The sequence below is a fragment of the Falco biarmicus genome, chromosome 8, assembly GCF_023638135.1.
Source record: "Falco biarmicus isolate bFalBia1 chromosome 8, bFalBia1.pri, whole genome shotgun sequence".
NCBI classification, from domain to species: Eukaryota; Metazoa; Chordata; class Aves; order Falconiformes; family Falconidae; genus Falco; species Falco biarmicus.
Genome location: NC_079295.1, coordinates 61,379,466 through 61,395,795, shown reverse-complemented (window position 1 = coordinate 61,395,795; position 16,330 = coordinate 61,379,466). Strand labels below are relative to the sequence as shown.

At 42.2% G+C, this 16,330-nt stretch overlaps 1 protein-coding gene across 1 annotated transcript in view; it reads left to right on the top strand.

Annotated features, from left to right (window-relative positions):
* Positions 1 to 13,300, top strand: part of SPOCK1 (SPARC (osteonectin), cwcv and kazal like domains proteoglycan 1) — a 324,674-nt gene extending 311,374 nt beyond the window's left edge. The window contains exons 8-11 of the mRNA XM_056350365.1: positions 1,624 to 1,845; positions 2,475 to 2,537; positions 7,704 to 7,841; positions 8,870 to 13,300. Coding sequence (XP_056206340.1) covers positions 1,624 to 1,845; positions 2,475 to 2,537; positions 7,704 to 7,841; positions 8,870 to 9,060 — 614 coding nt within the window. The 3' untranslated portion in view covers positions 9,061 to 13,300. The remainder of the gene's footprint in view (positions 1 to 1,623; positions 1,846 to 2,474; positions 2,538 to 7,703; positions 7,842 to 8,869) is intronic.
* Positions 13,301 to 16,330: the final 3,030 nt, after the last annotated feature.

Below are 16,330 nucleotides of genomic sequence, written 5' to 3'. Positions count from 1 at the left end.
GCATGATTTCTCTCTTCCCTGCCTGAGCTGCCTCTAGCCCTGAGGAAATGGTGTTACCTTCTTCCTTTCTTAGAGAAACATGTATTATAAATGACACAAACCTTCCCATTAGTTAACCCTTCTGATGATTGTTCCTCCATGTCACCGGCAACCTTCAGCTGCAGTTGCATACAGAAAGCACAGCTTCCAGCATAAAGCACTGCCCTCCTTTGGATAAATACTTAAAATAGCAGGTAGGCTGCAGAGCTTGGACGAGCTGTCAGCGTGATTCCAGCAACATCTCAGGTTTCACTTGAACAAAGCGCCATCCTGAAATGGGACTTGACACGTACAGCAAATAAGTCTAAGCTTGACCTCTTTCAATAAAAGATGCAGCAAAAGGAAAAAGCCCGTCAGACTTCTCCACGTGGCCCACAGCAGAAGGAATAGTGCAGGAGCAGGTTATCGCACACAGCTGCAACAGCAGGAGGTGCCCAGGCTGGGTGGCTCAGGTACCCTCCGTCCCCCCGTACATCCCCAGCCAGCGTGTGCCTGTTTCTGAGCCCTTCCTGAAACCAATACCCTGACCATCAGACGCATTGGCTCTGCATTACCAATATAGTTCCTTACATCATAGATAACTTGGAAATTAGTGCATGTTTGTACGGAGCATTGAAAAATAGAGTGACCGTATGGATTTATAATGCCCTGTCTTGTTGTGGAAGAAGGTAATGCAACTGTTTTTTGTGGAGACTGCAGAATACTGGAACACGTATCTCGTATGTATTGTGGGTATCTATAGGCATGGCTTGGACTTTCTATGATTGCTGCTGCTGCTGCTGCAGTCTTTTAAGGATCTGGGCTATTAAAGTGAATGATGATGATGGTTTCCAGAGCGCTGGAGGAGCAGAAGCCGGTATTGCCGCACAATCCTGCAGGCCACAAGAAGGAATAGTGCTAGTATGGCAGACACGAGCATCCGCAGCTCTGGAGCCCCCAGCTGCAGCAGTGCCGTTCTTCAGCGGTACAAGCAAAAGACACTTCATCCCTTTTCTCCCCCCGCCTCCCCCAGGCAGCTTGCCATCCAGATCAAAGCATTTCATTGTCCACCACAGGAGGCAGGGCTTTGAAGAGTGAAAAGCTAGGATGAGAGGTGGAAGGTGAGAGCGCAGTAGGGAAGAATTTGATCAGGGAACTAGAAATGGGTCTGGGAAACAGGGTTGAAATCATATTCAGACTCAAGCGTAGTTTGAAAATACAGTGGATGCAGCCTTTCCTCACCACGTTTCAGTTTCTTGGAACAAGGCCAACCCACTTGGACTGAGGACAGAAAAAAAAAAAAAAAAGTGAGAATTTTTTGAGTAGAAATAACTTTGAACTACAGTAATGAGCTACGAATCTCAACCCTCTCCACCCCACAGCTCCTAAAGAGTGTGAGTAGTGCTCTAGTCTGTAGCAGTTCTTGGGTTTTAAGCTTTATGCAATCAGTTCAGTCAGAATTTTGTTCTGCTTTCGGCAAGTCGGGTTAATGTTTAGGGTCCAGCCAAAAAAACTTAGCAAGTCTTCAGCTTAGCAATGATTCCCATGCAGTGAGCGTGCTGGGGTTCATAAAAAAAAAAAAAAAAATTGTTTCTTTTCTTGCAGGATTTGACACCAGCATACTACCAATCTGTAAGGATTCCTTAGGCTGGATGTTCAACAAACTTGACATGAACTATGACCTGCTGCTGGACCCCTCGGAGATCAGTGCCATTTATCTGGACAAGTATGAGCCATGCGTCAAGCCTCTCTTCAACTCCTGCGACTCCTTCAAAGACGGAAAGCTTTCCAACAACGAGTGGTGCTACTGCTTCCAGAAGCCGGGCGGTGAGTTGTGAAATTCAGAGCACAAAGAGAAGTTGTTTGGGTGTCCCTGTGTTTTGGGTTTGACTGACCGGCTTATAGGTGTAGTTTGGTGATCAGCAGTCAGCTGCGTTAAAAAGCTCATTTCTCCAGCCCTGGTGTGAAAGGGCAGTGTGTAACAGTGTTTAATGCAGTAATGTATTAATATCCCTTGATCGTTAAAACAAACAAAGGAGTAGTAAGAGGTAGTGCACACAGTCTAGAAATAAGCTCTATAGATAGGTAGAAAGATAGGTAGATGGCTGATTGCAAGCTTAAGAACTTACGCTTTTATTAATGCAGAAATTAGTCAATTAGCAAATCATAAATTGGAGAGCTGGCATTATGTCAGTTTGGTGAAAAGACAGGGAAAATGGTTTAACAATGAAAATGGCCCCCAAACACTATTCTCAACTACAGTGCGTTGCTTTTTTTTTTTTTTTTTAATTAGTGGAGCTAATGACATAGATTTGTTTTGCAGTACAGTACCAGCATATGGGCTCCCTTCATTCCCAGGTGTACAGTAGTCTACATTTCTTGTCAGCAGTGAAGCCAGTCATTACAGAGTCTGTCCCGTACCATCTGGAAACTGATTCTCATACATTATATTTTAGGTCTTCCTTGCCAGAATGAAATGAATAGAATTCAAAAGCTAAGTAGAGGGAAGAGTCTGTTGGGTAAGTTCGATTACTTGATATTCATTTACTCGACTAATTAAAGCTTCTGTGATTATTGTAACTTTATATGCAGTAATGGGTTTTCAATTAGAGACTAATGTTTTGAGTTAGGAATATGCATCATGGAGCGTAGGCCTGACACTATGAAATTAAACAAATAATGAGATAGCAACATACAGAACAGGTGTCAGCATGGCAATGGGTTCAGAACTAATTTAGAGATCTCCAGAAACACAAAGCCTTGTCAGCGCAGAGCTTTGTACTGCCTTCATCCCCTTGTAGGTCAGAATAAGGACAGAGCCTCCCGTTTTTGAAGGGTGACTAAAGGTGCCACAGTGCATAGCCAAGGGTCCATGTCTTATTCCAGTTATGATGCAATGCATGCATCCCTTGGGGTTCATTTTTGCCTAATCACCCTTAAAAATATTTGAGTATATTCCATGTATACGAAAACAAGAGTTCGTACCATTTCGTTTTAGGCAGCTCTGCAGGACGTTCCATGCTGTAAGCTCTGGTAATGCCTGCCCCTCTCTCTGTCGGCTTGGGAGCCTGAATTGGCTCATAACTTGCACTGCTCTGATGGATATCTAAAATAAGGTGAAATAAATCCCCATATGACATTTTCCCGTTTAATTGCTAAAAAAGCAGGTGGTTGAACTTTATCAATGTAGCTATTTCCATACCCTAGAATCAGACAGTGTTACGTAGCCTGGTGTTTCTGTGGTGGTACCTTACCGAAACTTTTGTCCTAGCACGTTTGTGTACGTAAAGCCAACTCCTGCAAGGCATACCAGTGCAGGTTAAAGTCTCTGTTTGCAGACAGCACTGCATGTCACCCTTGAAGGTCCTGGCTTGCCTCAGACCCAGGCTGTCAGGCCCGTCACGGAGAACCCGTGTCGGGTTCTGGTGGCATCACTAGTTGCAGCACAGAGCACGGGTGTCAGCGCTGCTGCAATGCTTCCCAGATTGCAGTCGGCTTCTCAGGTTGCTCTCAGATTTTAGCCTGATGTTTCTAGATACTCATTAACACACCATGCAAACAGAGCTGCTGCAAAGCTCGTCTTTGCCAAACCCTGCCATCCCCGGATGCCACTGCCATTTGGCCTCGGGGTTCAGTTCCTCATGAACAATCCCAACCTGGATTTGTGGGTTTAAAATAAGAATAAACATTCCCAAAGGCCACAGGGACTATGGTTTAGTTCCATCATCCTCTCACAGAAAGTTCACATAAAGATTAAGATGTTTCAGAGCTACAGCTCCTGCTGTTCATAGCTGTGGGAGCGAAGGGAGGATTGATTGCTCAGTTGCATGTGTGCTCCATTCAATGAATATTTTGCATTTGTGTTCAAATGCGTGTAGTGGCAGGGGGAGTCATGGTGTTCTCTGTCTCATGAGTGTCATGATTTTCAGAGCCACCTAAAAGAATAAGAAGCCCAGTTCTGAATAGATAGCTTTGGCTATCCCATATTTATTTTATGCTTTGCTGTTATTTGCTATATGCAGTAAATGTCATCTGGGTTGAAACATAAGTGGTTTGTTCCGATGTGCAGGGAAAAATGATGGCTGTGCTGCAGGTAGTACAACATGCAGGCAGTTGTAGCGTGTCACTGGGGTCTGATCACAATAGCAGGAGTAAAATGATGAAGTAAAAGCAGTGAGAATGGTCCCTTACCACAAATAACTTCTAGTCAACTGTATTAAAAAAAAAAAAAAAACATGACGGATGAAAGTGGCTAAGCTCAATAAGTAGTGTCAGGCATAAGGTGTTCCACAAGCTAAAAAATTCTAATACAGAGAGGAACTCTTTGCTTCACCTACTTTGAAAGTCTGCTTGCATAATGGCACCTGTCTGTGAGATTCTAATCTGATCTCATAGCTATTTATACAGCAGAAAACATTGTCTTTTCTCTTCACTGACTGAAAAAAACATGCAAATGGAAACCAAAACATACACGTGACAAAGAACATGCTTGTAGCAACAACAAAGAATTTAAAAGAGAGATTAATATTTTCAGAGAAAATAACCTTTAATTATTCTCTTCCCTTCTCTGTCCCTGACATACAGAGCACAACATTTACAGTCTGGGCAGTATGCATGTAGAAGATTTCTGTTAACTTGTATCCATTGATAAAAATGATGACTTTTGATATTTTGTTCTCTATATATTTTTCAAAACACATGACTGTTGCAACAAAGTACTTCAAAGCCATTGCCATTAGATATGTTGAATTTGGAGGCTTTCAAATAGAGTCTAGCATCCCAGGGGACTGAATTAAAAAGTAAACAGCACTATTCATCTTTTCCTACCAGATTTATCTAGAGTACAATTAACTGCAGAGAGTGTACTTTTAGAGCATGCAACTGTGCAGCCTGATAATGCTTCTCCCACATCACTAAGGTAATAAATTTCTGCTCCCGTCACTATTTTCTTCTGTATCAGCCCTGTGAATTCAGCTAATATAATAGCTAATACAGGGAGCTGTGTGCTGGCTAGCACTTAATTCTGTCAGGCTTTTACCTGTGTGCTTCACTATCTTTAGCATGTAATTATTCTCCCCATATTCTCTGAGGAAGGGGAGTATTATATAGATAAGGGAATGTTGCCAAAAAAAAAAGGAGATATAGGTCTGGATCCATAAAGAGGATATAGAAACAGTGCTGTTCAAGTTTGTGTGGAAGAATTAAATACTCCATGGGACAAAGAGAGGGGGGGTAAGCAGAATTCAGTAGCCTGAGGCAGTTCAGTGGGGAGTGACTAACATTTTGTAGGGCTTAATAGCAAAGCTGGTCCTCCAGCGGTCCTCTCCACACTTGTCGGGAAGCACTGGCTGTGCAAGAACCTCTGGAGAGGGAAAGTCCTTTCTCCTTCCAAAGTCTACAGATGTTCTCTGATGCCAAACTAAATAATAGGGTGAAATTTCCCCACTAAATGGGCTGCCTGGATGCCATGCTCCGGAGTAGCAGAACGTGTGGCCAGAGCTTATTTCTAATGAAGGCAGGGGCTGATTTCTGTAGGATTTACAGGATGTATCATCACGCCATACAACACGTGCTCCCAGTGACTCTCCATCCTCACCACGTTGTCACCTGCATCTGACACATTGGAGAGGACATGCTATAATCTTCCCTCTGATAGTTGGCAAATACTGTGACATTAGTATGCATAGCTAAATATCTAAAGCTCCAGCGTTACATGCAAATTGGCACAAATTTCCCATGCGGAAGGAAAAGTACCTTCTACTCCAACCAAAGTGTGGATCCTCCCCACACACAGTTATGTTGGCAGTGAGCCTGGGTCATGATTTATTTTTTAAATTTACGGCTTTTACAGGCAGTGTGGAACATTTTAATACCTTACAAGGAAAACAGTGAAAGTATGCAAAAAGGTCTGTTCCAAAGAAGGCAAAGGTTGCATTGCCCAAGGAAAAAGGACAGTTTAAAATGCAGAGGCCATTCTCCGCTCACCCCGCAATGCCACTCAGGTTCCCCCTTCGATTCTTTCCTGGAGCCAGATGCTCATTTGAGGTAACAGAAGAGCTCTAGTGACACGGGTAGAGCCATGCTGACTCGCAGCGGTGCAAATCAGCACCTGAGACTTTTTCCAAGGTTGTGTGTAGTCTGATAAACACCTGGAGTGCTTAACAAGGAGAGGACATGAGCATAAATATGAAAAAAACCTTTCTTAATCAATATTGAAATAAAGAGCTGAACGGTGAGCACTGACTTACAATAACCTGCAAAGGCGAGTATGCAGAGTTATTAGAACCATTTTTTTTTATAAATAGTGAAAGTGAGTCTTTGGTAGCCATCGGTGTGCTTATATTTGTACGTGAACATAATGGTGGTACCTATAAGCAAACCTACTATAAGTGTTTTGAAGTTATTTAAAATACTCTCACTAATGGATGTGAAGTGGTCTCCAAAAGTGATCCGATGACAAAGATTTCTGCAGATTTCTGTTCTCATCTTCCATACCTGTGTTAGTGGCACTCAAATATTAGACAAGATCTGCAGCACAATGAATTTGGAAATTCAAGGATTCTCTTTATGGGGGGGATGTGTGTGTGAGAGAGAGAGAGAGAGATTGACTGACTTCCACTTCTATGTCTTATATACGAAATTTCGTGACATTTGGGCAGCACCTTTCATTCATTTTTTCTGTGAGATGTTGTGCAAAGAGCTCCTTTGACACATGAACTGTCTGAAGAGATGCTAGACACATGTTAAAAAACTTAACTGCATTACCAGTAAATCACTGGTATCTTTGACAACAGAGAAAAATACTTTCTCAAAAATCATTTGAAACAGGAAACTTGGGGGCAAGGGAGGGTTTCTGCCATGTGTCAAAGTGAAGCAATTGGCAAAGAAGGGAAAATGACTGTGCTGACCTCCCCCGGGAGTAAAGCTAACTCGTCTCGGAGGACAAGAGGGCTTTTCATATTGAAGTACATTTGCTGTATCTGCTGAAAATGGTGGGAACAATAACACAGGTTTCTCCTGAGAGGTTCCCTGTCTGCAGAGGCCAGACTGAACCACAGTCTACAAGGCTGAACTATTTTGGTTTTATTGTGAGACAAATCTTGGGCTTCAAATCCAAAGACTGACTGACTTCAAACCCTGTTATCCCTGTCTGTAAAGCTTGTGCATTACTTGTCCTTTGTATGTGGGAACTCTCAGTAAGTCAGAAGTTGTGCTTGAGATGAGTATGAATAGCAAGCAGATGGCAGATCGCTTCCAGGGATAATTACAGTGTTGTGGAAAGACTTATATGATAAACACTGAAAGAGTGCAAATGGAAGGGAAATGCAGAATTAATGAAGTTGGGGTAATAATCCAGTTGGGAAGAAAAGTTTAAAACCAGGAGTTAAATCTGAAAAGGGCTCTGTGGGAATATTAATCATCCAGGGGCAGACTGATCCTGTCTCTAGTACCGTATGGCATCACCTCCATGTGCTACATATATGCAAACATTTATGCACTGTGCAGTGACCAGGGTTAAAACAGTTAACCATACAGATTTCTGCTCCCTTTTAGGCACCAGATAATCACATGTATTTTCTTGCCAACGTTGTGAAGATTTCCATGTCATTAAGTGACAAGTTCATAGTACTGTATTTGGTCCTACAAAGGCTTGCATTACTGATTATACCTTATATTTTATTCAGGTGCTTTCATCCCACGGTGCAATGAAGAAGGTTATTACAAAGCCACTCAGTGCCATGGCAGCACAGGGCAGTGCTGGTGTGTTGATAAGTATGGGAACGAGATCGCCGGCTCAAGAAAGCAAGGAACAGTCAGTTGTGGTGAGTAATGATGTGCTTTCCTCAGACAACAAAGGAATTAACACTGTTGTAAACCCTGCTGTTGCTGTATGATGGAGTGTGATAACAGAAGTAACAACAAGGAAACATGACTACCGGTGTTCAAAGTGCTCCTGTATTTTCCTATTCCGACTGCAAATGGGGCCCTTGTATACATGTTGGTCCTGGGGACTGGAGGGCTGCAGCAGAAGTTAACAGGCAGTAACCACTGGTAAGAAGGTATTTTTGCTACCAGCCTGGAAATTGATATTAAATATGATATTAAATTAAAGCTATGGGATTGCTATGCATGGTTATTAAACATATTGTTCTGTATAGTCTGGAACATTTACTGGGACTTCATGAGTAATGTCTTTTCAAACAAAGGAAGGCCCAAATGTGTAAAATTTTATAAATTAATAACCAAGCCCTATAAAATTGCTGACGGGACACTATTACGCAGATTTGTGAAATCACCAATTAGCTGTTATACCTAGGCAAGCAAGATTTCAGCCGTATTGCTTCCGAGTGCGTCAGCGATGGCTGTGGATGCAGCTTTCTTCTTTGAGAGGGGGCAGGAAAAGCAGCGACCTGGAGGGTCTGAGGTGCCAGAATCGCATCACAGATGTTAGGCTCAATAGCTACATTTGCAGACCGTGGTTTATGCACTCAAGTAAAATCAATTTGTAGAATATTTTTAGCCTGGTTTACAGAGCTGTGGTGGGATGAAGATATTTCATCACAAGTAATGATTTTCTGGCCTGCATGCGTGTGAACTGAGACTCTTTGGTCAAGTCTCTAGGAGGAAGGTGATGCAGAGTTTTTTACGCGAGTAAGATTTTCGGAGTAAATTGATATATCTTCATCCCAGTTCAGGATGAAAACTGAAATTTAAGGTTATTTATGACCAGCTGAACCAATGAATTTTAAAAGTAACATTGCAAGTGAGTGTGGCTTAATGACAAGGGAGGGGATGAACACAGGGTTTGGTGTCGTGTGGGGGAATGACCTTGCCTGCTCACCTGTTTCAGAAGAAGAGCAAGAAACCTCAGGGGATTTTGGCAGTGGTGGATCTGTTGTACTGTTGGATGATTTGGAAGAGGAACCTGAAGCAGCAAAAAAAGACAAAGAAGGGAAGCTGAAGATTCATGTAAGAGCAGCTAATGAAGATGATGAAGATGAAGATGATGATAAGGATGATGAAATTGGCTATATATGGTAGTGCCCATCATAATGAGGACTCACGTTTTGCACAATATTGCAAATCACATCATATCTCTGCAATTGTATCTGAGAGTACCTGGCACAAATATTCCCTCTCTACCGAGTTTAATTTTGTATAGTCTATTTAATTTGGAAGACAACTGGGTTTTTTTCCAGCAAGGACTGTTTGAATACAGCTTTCATTCAGTTGGTTTGGGGGATTTTTGTTCTATCCACGGGGCAATGAGTTTTGTTTTAGAAACATTTCATATCTTAATCCTCACACAGCTTATGAAATACATCCTGTGAAAGAAGAATGCAGAAGGGGCTCGACAAACCACTAAAAGGCTTAGAAGCCCTTCTCATGTTAGAGAATTTGTGTCATATCAGAAACAGTTTTTTTCTTTCATGAAGAAAGAGAAGTAGGTGCCTCATTTTTTAGTCCCTATTAGAACTAGTTGTGTTCCAGTAAAGAGTAAGTCTCTTTGGATAGTGACTTCTGGCTGCCCAGCACCAGGCGTTTCATCCAGAAGTCCCACCGGGGTGCAGATCAGCTCACTGACACTATTTGCTTACAGAACATGACCTTGATCCTAAGAGATGCTGAGAACCTGCAATTCTTATGGACCCAGCCCTACAAGCAGGGAACAGAATCCACCTGCCTTTCAGGGCGTTTAAGGAAAGAGTGTTTTATGGATTTGTAGCATCGTAACCACCTCCATAGTTATTCCTCAGCTTCTGTTGGAACTCGTTTGCACTGAGAGTGGCACTGGCATCGCACAGGCAGCCTCTTCCTCCTGCCACACACTAGGGATCTGCCTGTTCTTCATTTACTCTTAGCAATCCTTCATTCCGAAGTTACAAAGCTGTCAAAGACATTAACCATCAGAAGTGATAAGCTGTCGTTCCTTTAATTGAAGTAGTTCATATTTATTTGGCCTGTTTAAAAAAGCAACTTTAGGTGGTCATGTTTCAAAAGCATAACCCATTTGCTCCGTGTGACAAGCTGCACACTCATGATACACACACATAAAAGAGAACGGTATTAAAATACAATCTGTGATTCCCTCAGCATCTCCCATGTATTGATGGCTCTTCAATTATGTCACAGCATATTGAAATTAAATTATTTGCTGTTCCTTTCCTGTTGCAGTTCTCTGATGCACTAATGTACTGTGGTGACCTTTTTCTTGGTTTTGCTGTTTTCAGAAACAGTAAGAGGTACCTTAACCCCACTCTTGCATTAGGATGCAGATGTATTTCAGCAGTGCCTGTGATTTGCCTGTGAGTTATTTTGCAGAATGAAAAATGTGCTTATTACACAAGAAACTAATTAGATTGATTTTTTTCCCCCTCTGAGTTAGTTTTGGATATAGAGGTGGAAACAGTATGGAGTTAAAACATGGCTGGTTACGTATTCACTCAAAAGCAGGAAAATACTGTGCTGGTGGACAGAAGTCAATTTTTTAGGGACACTGGCCCAAGGGCTGTGGTCCTCAGCCCCTCTCTAAAGCCAATGCCCCCCTCCCCCTCTGTGCTGGAGGACCTCTGCTTTCAGACACGATCAGAAGAGCAATACAGAAGAGGAACTCCTTTCAGACACCGTGTGTTGCAGGAGCTTAGTTGTTTTCTCCTCTTTCATTTCCTATTTGTCTTGATCAATGACCTGAGAACAAAGAGCAAGCCTGCATAATTGTTATTAATGCAGAAGGATGTGTAAAATCATGAGGAATTTGTTGTGTGTTGTTTCACACCCCACATCCTCCCAAAAATTTGCCATCACAATCATTTGCAAAAGGTCTACAATCCGTCCTGCCTCAAATCCCTTTGGTTTTCTTACAGCCTTTGAAAATTTATTGTAAAATTGTTGTCCATGAGCTGCACAGCACACATACACACACACACACACATGCCTTTTCTACTTGTCTTTCATAGAAAATTGTGGAAAATTGTGCTGACTTGCAAGAGGAACATCTACAAGCAGCATTTCTGTTTCCCTAAATAGTATAGTTTTGTGAGAAGCAATTGAACACCAGCGGTAGCTTGCTTCTCAGAGGTTGTGGCTGGTTTCCTTATGGTATGTTATTAATTAAACCCGTACTGTCTGGGTCTAGCTCTGCTGTCCTGTGCAGGACCTGCCTAAGGCACAGAGCTGACATTTCACTCCGACATAAAGCTGAGGTCTGTAATCAGTAGAGTTACACTTACCCTCCTGACTGGGCTCATTCTCCACACACAACTAGGTGTTTTTCTGCAGTCCCGTGTCCCTTTGCAGCGGCTTGCCCTGGACCTACACCTCACTCCAAAGGCCACGTAGTAAATCCCCTCTCCTGCCCAGCACCTCACCGGGGTAAAGTCTAACCGAGCCCTCGCAGGCAGCTCCAGAGTCGAAAGCGGCAGCCCTCCTGTGTCCCATGCAAACATGCAAGATGGTTAGATAAAAGCTGTTAAATAAGCCTTTAGAGGTGAATGTGGGCTTCCTTCAGTTTACATGAGCTGACATGCCACCACCATCCATTTCGCAGCACCGCTGAGCCTCTCCTAGCTTTAATCTCTCATACACAGCTATTCCCGAGCAGAGCTGGCAGGGCTTACATCTTTCTCTTAAACTACAAAACAATTCCTGTTGCTGGGACTCACCAGCACGGACCTGCTGCGGGTCGCGGTGGAGCAGCGTCATGGCAGCCTGCTGGCCTGCGGTCAGGGTGACACCCCTAGCCAGGGGATCGGGCAGTCGCCTGCTCCACTTGTTCAGCCATTCTTCTGAAGAAGAGCTAGCGCCGGGGGAAAAACGCCATGGTATTGACTGGTTCAGTTGGGTGCGACTACAAGAGAGAGAAAAGGCAGTAGTGTCGGGCCCCGAGGTGTCGCAGCCCAGCCAGGAGCAGGGCAGGCAGGCTCCCGGGCTTGGAAGGGCAGCTCGGACTAGGGATTGCTTTAAGAGCAAGTTCCCCAGTATTACAAAGCTATTTAGCAAAGCCCTTGAGCATCCTCCAGTGGCTGGAAGATCTGCAGTCTATATATACCTGTGTATATATGTGTGTCTGTATATATATGTTTATACACATATGTGTGTGCATATGTGTGTTGTGTCCAATTTGGGAAGATGCATTAAGAAAATGTTTTATTTCTTTAAAAGAAAGCAGTGATTCTACCAAGAACCAAGATCTTCCAGATCAAGCCCCTTCCATTCTTCATACTTTGGAAAGAATTTAATTTGCTTCCAGCTTAATTTAACTCCTTTCTTTTTCTTTTTCTTTGTCTTTTTTTTTTTTTTTCAAAGCAGTGCTTCCCATCAGCATCAAGTCACTGACATTCCCAACATTTTCTCATTGTGAAAAATGGAATCAGAGTTGTCCCACCCCTTTCAGAGACACAAACCAATTTTTAATCTCATTTTCTTTTCATGTTAGAGACTATGAAATACTGTTAGGTATTGCTTTATGTTTCTTTTAACTACTGTGGTTAAATCAAAATCTTGAGTTCAGGTTTCAGCACAGTTGGGTTTTTTGGGTCATTACTGGCCTTCGCTGTGAACACAAAGAATCCTTTTCCTTTTCTTTGCTTTTTTTTAAGCTATTCTGTACTATTATTTTAAACCATTTGAAGTGTTTATTTAATATTTATTCTACAGTTTATATTGAAAATGTAAAGTTTATATTTAAAACAACACTGTTTGTTAGTGAATGCTTCTCTTTGCCTCTCCAGCCTAGTCTGTTAGTCTCGGTGTACATTTCTGGCATGGGAATATTTTGATATTAGAAGTTTTGTAGCATCTTTCCCCTCAAGCAGCAGATGACATAGATCTAAGGTCACCACTTGATACAGACCATGAGATCGCTCAAGCTTAGCTTCCTACATTTGTTGGCTTTTACTGCAGTCCCTTCTGTATGCCATTCAAGTTCCTTTAATATATAGACTGCTTTGTACAGTTACTATACATCAAAAAGCCCTTTCTACAGTAGGTGGGTTTTGGTCTTTTTATACTTTTCTCAATGCTGTTGATGTCCGTTACTGTTAAATGTGTAGATCTGTAAGGAGAGATCCAAATATTACGTGTTTCAGTTTGATGTCCCTACTGTAGATGGATGTAGACTATCATAGTAAGTAGAATTGCATAGTAAATTCTGAATGCTTTTTCCATAAGGAGTTAAGTGGAATGTGAGCATTTTGCTAACTTTGGTTAACTGTAAATGCTTAACTGTAGTCTGAAATAGTTGCATTTTTGTCCGTCTCAATAAATTTTAATTTGTCTGCGACTCCTTATTGCCTGTCCTGAATTTTATTGAACTTTAAGGATCAAAAATACTGCGGTACCTTGAGTCAGCATTTAATCATACATAGAAACGGATGGTCTTTTATATTTGGTTTATACCTTATACCTCTGTCCAATGTCAGCTGTAATCTGTGAAGCTGAGGTAAGGTCTCTAGAAAGCTCTATTTTAAAAGCAGAAATTAAACCAAACAGAAAGTAATAACTGTACCAAAATCAGAGCTTTTCAAATTACATTAAAATTGATTTTTAAGGAATCTAGCAGGGGCTGGGGGGAAGGGGCGGGGGGAAGCTAGATTTCATTTTTATTTCCTCCCCAGTTTGCAAATCGTGATGTTTTTCTGTCTCTTCTGAAGGTATCCAGGGCAATTCTATAAACACAGCCACAGCGGCCATTATCTACAGTATAAATGAAAACAAAATTATATTGAATACGATTGGAGGGAAGCCATCCTCATTTAGAAATACCTGGGTTTGTGTCTCCATTATTAAATTAGAGCTCCTCTTTAATATTATTAACTAATTTAAACAGCCAACATTATTACAGTGCTAATTACAGAGTTTAAAATGTTATTTCATCACCTTTCCTCTGTATGTGCAATATTAAAGAACCACATGAAAGCACGAAACCTATTTTCAAACATTTGTGCAATTATAATCTCATCGGATAATACATTTATAACTTGTCTGTCCGTACACCATTGGCTGAGTTGTGTCATCTAGTCAGAAACTGCCTTAAATTTCTGTTAAATTGAATGCATTCAGTAGTTTATTTTTACAGTGGATACCACACATTACTTCCAGTACGTTGCATTACCTGAGTCTGAGAACAGATGAGTTTTCCCTTTCCAAAACCACACTGAGATGCTTGGAAGTGTTTGATCACCCATGTTAGCGTGATTCAGCTGTGCCAGATGTCCAGCACTGTGGCACTGAGGGCTGGAAGGCAAGCAAACCAAATCTAAAACGTAACGCGAGTTGCAAATTTTAGTTGTTGGGCAGGGTTAATGATTGGAGTTTTCTTTCTTCTAATATACCTTCTAGATTCAAAATTGTAGGTGTCTTACAAGCTTTGTTTTGTATTAATTACACGTGCATAGCTAGGTATGCATACACACACACCTCTTTTCTATACACAAATGTACGTGTACATGTATACACACATACACACAGAGTATTTGTGTGTGCGTATATATATCACACACTGTTATGACCACCTGTGCCACAGTATTCTGGGGGAGCGAGGGGGAGCTCATAAGGAGCATGGGGACTGAACCCCCCGTTGGCCCGGCCAGCTGCCTCTGAGGAGCTGCTCTGCAGCAAACTGGCAGCTCCCTCCTGCTAACACCTTCCTGCTTCGGTCACTGCTGTCTTTAGACTCTCCTAGGTTTGGGATAGCCACTTCTGGGAATTCCTTCCATGCTTCAGATAAGGTTGAGCTGGTGTTTGATCACCCATACTAATCTCCTCTGTAACAACTTCTGCTGGGCTAAATGCTATGAATTAGTACTTGATTTCAAACATTAAAATACTCCTAGTAGATTATTATGTCCTACCTGTCATGTCTTGATAAGCTGCGTTGATTTATATTTCGCTTTTCCATGATTCTGTCCTCCATTCTGGATGAGGATCTTGGACTAATTTTCATTAACTCACTGCCAGGGGCTGCAGCCTTTGCTTCCTTAGTGATACTGAAGAGTGTCTGCAGCTGAAACATTGCTCCAGGTAATGCAAAGGCAAAAGGTCAGTTTGGCCTTAAGGTAAAATGATCAGCAGAGGTGGCTCTTACCTGGAGGACAGGGGCGTCCATCTGCAGCCAAACATTGTACTTTGCATCCTCAGTAAAATCTGCCATACCGGGTAGTACCGCACTGGTGGGGGTCGACACGTCTGCATGGAAAGGGACACACATGACAAAGTTACAAGATTAACCATTTACAAAGAAATAGCCTTTCCCACCACCCCCTGGTTTCCAATATATTACTATTTCCCTTTCCTTACTGATAGTATTTTGCTAATGACTATACCATTCTTGGGTTGTTCTGTGAAACCTCCACTGTGAGATGCACACATACACTTACACACATACACACACACACACACGCTCAGACTTTTATTTTCTTTATAACAATTTTTTCTGTTGAGAACCTCACCAGCTATAAAACAGTAGCATTAATGCTTTCACTGATGATTAGTTTCATTTTTCCTTAAATACTGACAGTCAAAGGGTGAGATATTAAAAAGAAAAATCATGTCACAACAGCTTTGCACACTGTACGGCTTTTTGAATAGATTAAAAAGAGGCAGAGAGCTATTAATAAGCTTTTGACTTTCAAAGCACTCCCATCTTTGAAACTAGACCGACTAGGAGAGGGTGGGGGAGGCAGAGTGGAGAGCAGGCTTTGTACACTCTTGGCAAAAGCAAAACAAACGGTGAAACTAATAGATTTCGGTAAGCTGTGAAGGAGAGGGACAGACCCTGAGCACAGGCACAGCAGCCCACCCGCTGCTTTCAGGACAGAGCCTGCTCCCGTGGGAAATTCCCACTGGCTTGAGCGGGTCAGGATGAGCCCGTCACAACCCACAAACTGCAGAGGCAGGTTCCTGCCACGGGCTGGGTTGGTCCTGTCCCCTGTGTGCAATATCTAGTAACTGTTTGAAATGCATCCCTGAAAACTAGGATTAAAAAAAAAAAAAAAAAAAAAAGCAACCCACAAACCGCAGAGTGGCACTCCAGGAGGAAGGGAAGAGCGAGGCCAGAAGCAAATTCTGATTTTGCCAGCACTATATCAGCCCAGTAATGAGGCAGAGGTATGTAAAAAGCTCTTATGTGTGCATTCAGCAGTTGTGAAGCCACCCTCCCAGCTGTAGCTGTGCAAGAAACCCCTCTGCTGACAACAGATTTAGGAAGAAATATGGTGCCTGGCAGCTACTGGTCTTGACTATCAACTTCTTTCACATATCACTATAAATTCCTGCAATTTCGTGCTAAAGGGTTGGGCAGAGAGCGAGTTTG